This window comes from Agelaius tricolor, unplaced genomic scaffold, assembly GCF_023055355.1.
Source record: "Agelaius tricolor isolate 1412-34295 unplaced genomic scaffold, bAgeTri1.0.p SCAF_9, whole genome shotgun sequence".
Lineage (NCBI taxonomy): Eukaryota > Metazoa > Chordata > Aves > Passeriformes > Icteridae > Agelaius > Agelaius tricolor.
The window spans coordinates 19582755-19591788 of record NW_027269269.1 but is presented as its reverse complement, the minus strand read 5'-3'; the positions used below and the strand labels follow the sequence as shown (position 1 = coordinate 19591788).

Below are 9034 nucleotides of genomic sequence, written 5' to 3'. Positions count from 1 at the left end.
TGTCATCTTCAAAAAGGCTTTGACCAGCCCATATGTATAAATCCTCTCCTCTGTGGGTGAGGCAGACTTTCCTGGGTTATGTTTCTTTTGGGCAAGCAAAGTCATCTTTAGGTATCAGATGCTGAAGGAAGAGCACAAATCTGGGCTGTCTTTTGTGCAGTCCCCAAGGAAATTGCACATGCACTACTATCCTCTTTTTTCCTATGCAGGTCACTGCAGGGCAGAATGAGGTCGGTAATGAAGGTTTGTAATTGCACTGCACTTGGATTTCTTAACTCCAGAGTTACTCAGTTTAACAAAGTTTTGATGATTATATGAGGAGAAGGGTAGGACAGACAGAAAATCATTTTATCCTGTACACTTTTTAATCTGAAAATTATGCTTTACATCCTCTAACATAGATCTCCATTCTTTGGAGTTTGTATTAGAACTACAAATAAGACAGATATTCTACTGCCACTTGCAAGGGTAATAATTACCAGAGCTATTGATCCTCCTGCTGCAGCCCAAGTAAAGACAGTGGTCTAGAGACTCCATTTCCCTCTCTGGTACAATATTGACCATCACAGTGCATTACATGAATATGCACTTAATTAAATCAGGATGACTCCATCAAACAGCAATAATTTGATCTAGATGTAACAATAACTTGATCTGGAACCAGAACCAGTAGAAGGAAAGTAAGACCCAGGCCACATATGTTCTGCTGTGTGAGGGCAGCTGCTGCTCTGGGCATTTGGTTAATTTGTTACATGCTGTTAATGGGTTGAACTTTTGGGAGCTTCCCGTCATGTCACTGTCCCTGTTTCTGTCAGGGTGAAGGCCAGATCATTTCAGTTGACTTGACTTTCCAGGCATTTTGTGGCCTCTTTTCCTGGCATTAGCTTTGATGGGACCAGGACCAGGGAGCAAAAGAGAACAGCGTGGGTGGAGAGGGAAGGTTTTTATAAATTTCCATTTGCTGTTTTCACAACCTGTTAATGGGAGTTAGACACACCCAGGTTTGTTTCCCAATTCCTAGCTCAATCTCCTTCTCCCAGTTTGAAGGAAATCAAACAGCTCCGGTGCTTCCAGCAACCTCCATGACCAGTGCCATGTCCAGCTCCACGCAAAGAGCCCTGCCAGAAATGGAAGCCTTCACCCCATGCTCTGCTGTTAGCCCTTCTTTCCTTAGCTACAGCCTTTCCTCTTCCATTGCCTCTGTCCTGCCCCAGCAGAGACAGAGCTCTGGCCTGCCAGGAACTCTCCCCTCCCTCTCCCCCCAGCCCTGGCCTTCTGCCCAGACTGGGAGCTGCTAGTCCCAGCTCCTCCTTGCTGCCTCTCCCTGTTTCCGGATGGGCCCTGGCCCCCAGCCCTTATCTCCTCCAGCCCCTGGGCTGTTTGCAGAGGAGAGTATAAAGGGGCTGACTGGGAGAGCAGAGGGGGAGTAAAAGCAGCACTGGACCACACTGAGTGTCTGCTTGACTCACCACGTCCTGCTCTGTACCATGGGGCTGAACGGGCTGCTTATCAAATCGAGCATCTTCCTCCTCCTCTTCTTCCTTCCAGGAGACACCTCACCCATCACAGAGCCGTAAGCTATGCTGGGGGGGTCTCTGGGCAGGCAGGAGACCTTGGCTGTATTCCTGTGTCTATTTCTCTGTCTCTTGTCTTCTATCTAACTTCTTTTATTCAGGAATAAAGATACCAGGGCTGGGTAAAGTGCCTTCTACAAACAGGAACTCTAGTGTTTGAGAGAGATGCAAAACAAGCTGTGAAACTGAGATATCAGTAAAACTTCAGGGGATTGACAGGATTTCAACAAAATTTTATGCAAAAAAATAGTTATTTGGAAAGACAACTTTTCATAAATGTTTGTACAATGAGGTCTTCTTAATAGACAAACTGTTTTGAAAGGACAATGAAAGGTTTAATTTTGGGTTGACTGTCCTACTACCAGTTGAAATGCCCAGGAGCTGGGAGTGGCTTTTTAAAAACGATAATGAGAAGAAAATGAACAAATAGCTCATCTGGCATGCTTGGAAATTGCTTTATTTTTTAATTCACATTTTTCAGCTCAGCCAATGGAATGAAAATTCCCTTTTCACACAGGGTAATGTGACACTGTAAGACTGTGACTGTCCAGGTTTGTGAGGGTATAGTGTCCTGCCTCCCTTCTTCACCCCCTTTTGCCCTGTTGGTACGTGAAGGGCATTTGTGTTGTGTGCATGGGTGTATATGTGTGGTAGGAGCAGCACATGAAGGGTCCTGACATCCAAAAGACTTTCTCCTTTGGCTTTTTGGCAATGTCTCTTCCTCCCCTGCACAGCACAGAGCACCTCACCCATCAGAGAGCCCATCACAAGGGGTGCAGGGGAATTTCTGAGCAAGGCTGTGCTGTAGTACTTTCATCAAATGCAGGGGAAACAGACAGTGGGATCTGAGGGGCCAGAGCTTGATCCCTGCAGACCAACTGTTGGACAAAAAGGTGCCAGAGCTTCTGCCACTGCTGAAGGGAATGCTTTGCCTTACTGCTGAGGTATTGAGGGCTCTTTCCCCACCTGCTCGCTGCTCTGAGTATGCCCACTGGAGGCCAGTCCTTGTCCACCAGAATGGGAGCATGGTTAGCGTTAGGTGGATCGGGCTTGATTCCCAGATGCAGTGCTGGGCACCGGGACACCACTGGCAAGCTGCCACCCTGGGAAAGGAGGCTGCCCAGGGCTGAGCAGGGATCCCCTCTCTGGCTGAGACAGAGAGCCTTGCTTCCCTGAAAACCTGAAACTTGTTTGTGTTTTTGCTTAAGATCTGGCACCACGCTGTGGCGTTTTTGAATCTCTGCGAGGAGTGAGGGTAATGTTTCAGACGCTTCACAGTGTGTAGTCAATGGAATTTTTCACTGGGTACTGGCATTTGTGTGGCTCCTAAGTGCTTCTAACAGCTTCTAGCAAAAGTGACAATTGAGTTTCCCCCCGCCTTTATTCAGTATCCCAGGAAGAAGTGCTGCTGTTGTGTCAGAACCTAGAAAAACATATCCTTTCCAGATGTTTGTGTGTAGGAATTCCTCTGGTATTTTACATTTGAGACCTCTCTGCTTTCCCCTGCTGCTACAGACATGCTGGAAATCTTGTTACACACTTAGAAAATGCACCCCTCTCCCTGCACAGCCAAAGCTGTAGTCATCCGATTGGTTTGTTTGTTCTTTATACACAGCTCCTGTTACCTGTTCCTGCTCCTCTGACCTATCATTCTCCCTTGTTCCTAGGCAGTACATGGTGCTGGTGCCCTATCTGGTCCACACAGATTCTCAAGAGAAAGTCTGCATTCAGCTGACCCACCTGAACGAGTCTGTGACCCTGAGTGCCACACTCGAGTACCTAGGGGAGAACAGGAGCTTGATTGATGACGTGGTGTCAGAGAAAGACGTGTTCACCTGCATCCCTTTCTCTGTGAGTATCTCATCCTTGTGGGATGATCCTTTGTGCCAGGCATAAAATGTAAAGGCACTGAGAAGTAATGACAGAGTAACACTATGTAGATACTCACTTACCTCTTGATTAAAGGTCTGTTCATGTCCATCCTCAACACCCTCTTACTGCTGAGATCTCCTTAATATGCTAAATGACTGTAAGATGCTGAATCCTAGAAAGTCACCCCCTTTCTAGGACAGGAGAAGAAAGTGGGTTTAGTATATTGACACTCCTGAGGGCTGTTTGGTGAAATGGCTTTCCACATCATCCTTCAACAGCCTCAATTTGTCACTTCAGTGCCTTCAAATTGTGGTTGAGCTTTTGCACCACAGATACTTTCCACCTGGTGTCTACTGAATTAATGTAAGAACATAGAGCTGTGATTGCCTGTATCTGAAAAAAACCCAGCAAAGCAGGAAATTTATAATTTAATGTAATTGAAAGCCCCAGGGACTATAATGAGTTGTATGTAACTAGGAAAACGTGATCATTTAGCTCAGAGCCTAGATTATGTCTTTGGCCTGAAGAGTGAGGAATTGGTCTTCAAGACACTGAAAAGGTTGGCATTTTTGTCTTGGTTTGTCAGATATAGGCTGAAGACTGATTTAGTCACTTGTGAAAGAGAGGTATACATGTCTTGGCCTGTCTGGTTTGGAAAAGGAAATGTTCTGTGAGGACTAGGGACATAACCTGAAAGAGAAGACAGACTATTCCATTCTGCTTGTGAATGTCGAAAGGAAAAGGATGGAAAGGTTTGGTCAGGGCAGTAAGAATTTTTAAAAAATTGCGTGCTAGAGCTAGGAGTTCTTTTGCTGCTCAGTACTGGCACAATCACTGTGCAGCCCAAGGAGTGCATAGGAATAAGGGACAAATAAAAATCAGTCTCTTGTTCCTGATTATTGTTCCTCTCACCTCTGTGTTGGATCCATCAAGATTATATTAGACCTCTTATTTCATGAAGGCTAGTTCAGTTCAGGAAGCCTTTAAAGGTGGTCTGCTACACAGTTTCCTTCTTACTTTCCAGCTTCCAAAGCCAAGACTCCCATTACCGTTCGTGTTTCTCACTGTGACAGTGAAGGGGGCCACGCTGCAGTTCAGCAGCCGCAAATTCCTGGTGGTCCAGAACTCCGAGAGCTTGGTCTTCATCCAGACAGACAAACCCATCTACAAGCCTGGACAGACAGGTACCAGGAAAGGGGGGGAGATTTGTGTTTGGCACAAACTTTGTACTAAAACTGTTGGATCATACAGGCCAGATATCAGTTGCTTTCACAGCGGGTCAGAACTGCAACCTCGTGGCTGAGACTTATGTTTTATTGCTCCATAAAGGGAAAAAATGGGGAATCTTTAGGTGCATGCACATATCTGGGGCACCTGCACACTCTCCCTCTCTCACTGTGGGCTCTGTTGTTGTGGTCCATGCAGTTAGGAGGTCTGCATTAAAACCAGAGAAAGACTGGATATTTATCCTATAGAGAACAGTGCCAAAACTCAGACTTAGTCATGAAATAGCTCCCAAAGCAGCAGCTGATTTTGCTCAATGAAGACAGAAAGAATTATGTAAGCTATTTATTTCTTCTGGGCCAGTGATCTCCTAAATTTGGCCTGGATAAAAACAAATGTCCTAAAAGGGGTACTGAATTCTCTCTCCATCCAGAGCCAACACAAACTTGCAGCCAAGTGCTGGAGTAATTTGCTTGCATTCATCCTTCCTAGGAAGTCAGTCTACTTATAATAAAATTAGAAGACCCATGTGAATTCTGGCATAAAAATGCTTCACTGCAAAATAGACAAAGGCAACTTCAATTTAACTTTGGTCCCGATCAATGAGATTCTGATGCCCATGATCAGTAAGATGTTCACACTGCTATGGATTTGCTCTTAACATCCTCTTATTCATGTATCCATAGTAGATGGGTAACCTTTTAGCATGACCTACCATTCTAGTAAATGGAATTTCCTTAGAAGAGAACAACCCTGTTGTCTGTTATACCATTTGTTTTTGCAACTGATTTTTCTGGTTACTGATTGCACTCATGTGGAACCTCATGTCTTTCTCCATCAGTCCTGTTCAGAATTGTCTCTCTGGATGAAGAGTTCCGACCTGTGAATGAAATGGTAAGCATGATAATTGTTTTTCAGCTTATTTGGCCTTCAGTCAAATGTGGGTAAAGGGAGGAAAAGTAGTCTCTGTTGGGGAGAGGTCTCAGTATACTGAGATAGCTGTGAAAATTCTGGATCACCTCAAATCTTTTTGACAGGATCTGTTGTCAAATTTCTGCACAAAGCTTCCTTCTGCATTCCTGGAAAGGTTTGACAAACTGCAAATGGACAGTGCTGGTATAAACAGTGAGCAATCTGCCATTGCCACAGCGTGCACCTGTTCTTGTTAGCACTGCAGATCATCCAGAGTTTGTAATTAATAATTTTGACTGTCTTTTGTGCCTGAGACCAAGGATTGTCCCCATCTTCTCACATCCAAAGTGCTCTGATGATCCATACCAGCAGCTTTTTTCCTTACCCCACTGGATGATTAGCTTTTACCCTGAAATGTGGTCATAGCCCATGCCATTTGACTGTGTTCCTTGCACTCTGTCTAAACATGCTGCTTCCTTTCTTCTTTTTCTAGATTCCACTGGTGTATATCGAGGTATGTACAAACATTTAATTCACATTCACATCTATTGCACCTCAACCTGGGCAGAGTAAACAGTTGCCTCAACATGATTCTTGTTTATTTTTTCTATTAAGCTGGTCCCTCATGCTAATTCAACTATGCAGAATTTTAACTCATATGGTGGCTACTGGGTACCTGGGCCCAGGTTACAGCTCCCCTGCCATCCTGCTGTGTACTCCCCCCAAAATTCTGCTAGTGCCCTCCACCCCTGGCCTGCAGCCTCCTGAAACACAGGGGCTGTCCCTCCCTTCACTGCTTTGCTAGACCTCATTGCAGACTCTCATTGTTCTCACAATCTCCTTGTGATCACATTACCTGTAGGACCCGAAGAAAAATCGTCTGTACCAGTGGACAAATGCAGAGTTAGAGATGGGATTTATACAGCTGTTCTTCAACCTCACCTCTGAACCTATCGAAGGCACCTACACTGTGGTGGCACAGAAGGCCTCTGGGAAGAAAGTTCAGCATTCTTTCTCCGTGGAGGAGTATGGTAATTGTCACTGCAGTTTCAAGTTCCTAACAGCTAGTCCCATGGGACATGAAATCTTAATTGAACAGTGCAGGAGATCTGACCAGGATGCCCAGCATTGCTGGAAATTTGTTTCTGTGTTTTTTTCCTCCCAAGAATCTTCTCTTTAGGACGAGAAGACTGAAGTACTTGAGTGACCTATCTCCACTCCTCCCTAAGCCCCAGACCATGGAGTGCAGTTCTTCAGAAGGCCCACCTCAGCAAGGCTCCTATCAGGAGGAGCAAAGTGCTTGGATGAGTCTGTGCTGACAGCCACAAGGCTTACCTCCTTTCTGAGGTGTTTTTAGGCCACAACCTCATGTCCAGTTGGCTACATACCTATCAAATGTCACACCATAAGTCTGAGTCTAGGCTGGGGCTGTCTAGGCTGTAAATTAAGATCTTGCCTTTTCTGCCCCACAAGCTAAACCTGTAGCTTGTGTGATGCTGTAGTGCCTTAACCTCCCTTTGGTGCTCTCATCTCTATGGCACTTCCATCTGCTTGGCTAGTAAAATGGTATCCCAGTACACACCAGCACGTGCTAACAACTGGCATATCTTCCCACCAGCAAGCCAGCTGCAGCCTTTCTTACATTGTCTGACAGAGAGGTGCCCTGGCAGATGAGTCTCACAGTGCTTTGACCTCTTCCAGTTGCAGACTGTGCTCTGTCCTGTGCCCTGAATCCCCTCCTAGTTCTCTCAAGATGGTCTTCAGTTCCCCTCCTGCAACTGGGTGTGGATGGGATGTCACCCTGGGATGTATCACTGGAGAAGCCAGGGTGTCTTCCTGTACTGAACATTGATAAGATCTACATGCTCTGAAAATGCAGAGACCAGGCTGCAGTCTGTATATTTGTGGAAAGCTTCTACTGATTTTTCTCTCTGATTTACTGTATCCTGCTGCTGTGGGACTGATAACCCATGTGTTACCTATGAAGCTGCTGTATTTTAATAGCTGGTATAATAATCTTGTCTTCTTACCTGGCACAATGCTTGGCTGAGAGGTTTTCAATGACTTCAGTGGGATGTACAGGTGACAGAAGCCTCTAAAATCTGACCCTTTAGATATAAAAGGTTTTAGGTAATTTGTCAGAACAGCCTCTGAGCACCTTCATGTGTCATTCTGATGTTATTCCCTACCACATAGACTGTTTTCTTTTGGTTCTGCTGCAGTGCTGCCAAAATTTGAAGTGACAGTGAAAATGCCCAAGGTGATCAGCATTCTTGATGAGGAGCTGAAGGTGACAGTTTGTGGACTGTGAGTGTCATTCTTTCAAGTTCTGCTTGGTTTCAGTGTTTTCTTGAGTTGCTGATGAAAGTTCGGTTGGGAGGCTGAGAGATGAGACTTTATTATATTTCTCAATCCTTTTGGGGTCCCGGGATCAAGCAGACTGTATCTACTATTAGACAAAAGACAACAGTTATTGTTTGATGCACCTTGTGTGTAACATATAGAAACATATTTTTGATCTGTTTTTTTGTGAGAGGGTTTCTTGCATATTTTTGAGTCACTGAGGATTTCACACCAGCTACAGTGCTAGAGGTGAGGTCTTTAGTTCAGTTTACCCAGGAATGATGTTTTAGCTGTATCTTCTGCTTGTTATTGTGGAGAGGAAACCCTAAGGGATGCAGCTGTCCTCACCTCACTGGATTCTGCCTTGCAGTGTTCCATACACTTTGTAGGGAAAGCCATGGCTTGGGCTGAAGAGTGAGAGTAAAGACCCAGTGCTCATACATACATAAACCAGTTCTGTAACAATTGGGTGGTTGGGTAGATGCTTGCAACATGTTCTCCAGGATGAGGGGGACTTGCAACAAAATCAGCATTAGCATATGGTACCAGATTCCTTTCTGCTTTTTATTTCCTGTGATGGCCCTGTGTATCCTGGAGGCAGCTCTAGGGAAGACAGCTGGCGTCAATGGGGATGAGCCTGTAATTCTACATCCCTGTTACATTCCTAATGTCTTTGTTTTCCTTTCAATCCTCCCTGCTTGTAGATACACATTTGGGAAGCCTGTTCCCGGCCTTGTGAACTTCCGTGTCTGCCGGAACTATGAGCATGGATCCATGTCCTGTTATGGTGAAGAGTCTAGAGCAGTCTGTGAGGAGTTCTCTGGACAGGTGAGTCAGGATTACTCTGGTGGGAAGAGTGATTGGAGAAAGTGTTATTGAGCTTGCCTTGTAGGCACAGGCTTGCTCTGAGTATGTACAAACTTAGTGTTAAAGTGTGGTGAGGCACTGGCACAGGTTGCCCCGGGAAGCTGTGGCTGCCCCATCCCTGGAAGTGTTCAAAGCCAGGTGGGATGGGGTTTTGAGCAACCTGGTCTATTGGGAGACGGCCCTTCCTATGGCAGGGCAATTGGTGCTTAGATTGCCTTTAAGCCCCATTCCAACCAAAACCA

General features: G+C 45.4%; 1 protein-coding gene across 1 annotated transcript in view; it reads left to right on the top strand.

The window, feature by feature from the left end:
- The first annotated feature begins 1368 nt into the window (after positions 1-1368).
- A2M (alpha-2-macroglobulin) overlaps positions 1369-9034 on the top strand; it is a 29644-nt gene continuing 21978 nt past the window's right edge. The window contains exons 1-8 of the mRNA XM_071432980.1: positions 1369-1573; positions 3242-3425; positions 4471-4630; positions 5512-5564; positions 6076-6096; positions 6445-6613; positions 7805-7889; positions 8630-8753. Of these exons, the coding sequence (XP_071289081.1) occupies positions 1488-1573; positions 3242-3425; positions 4471-4630; positions 5512-5564; positions 6076-6096; positions 6445-6613; positions 7805-7889; positions 8630-8753 (882 nt within the window). The 5' untranslated portion in view covers positions 1369-1487. The remainder of the gene's footprint in view (positions 1574-3241; positions 3426-4470; positions 4631-5511; positions 5565-6075; positions 6097-6444; positions 6614-7804; positions 7890-8629; positions 8754-9034) is intronic.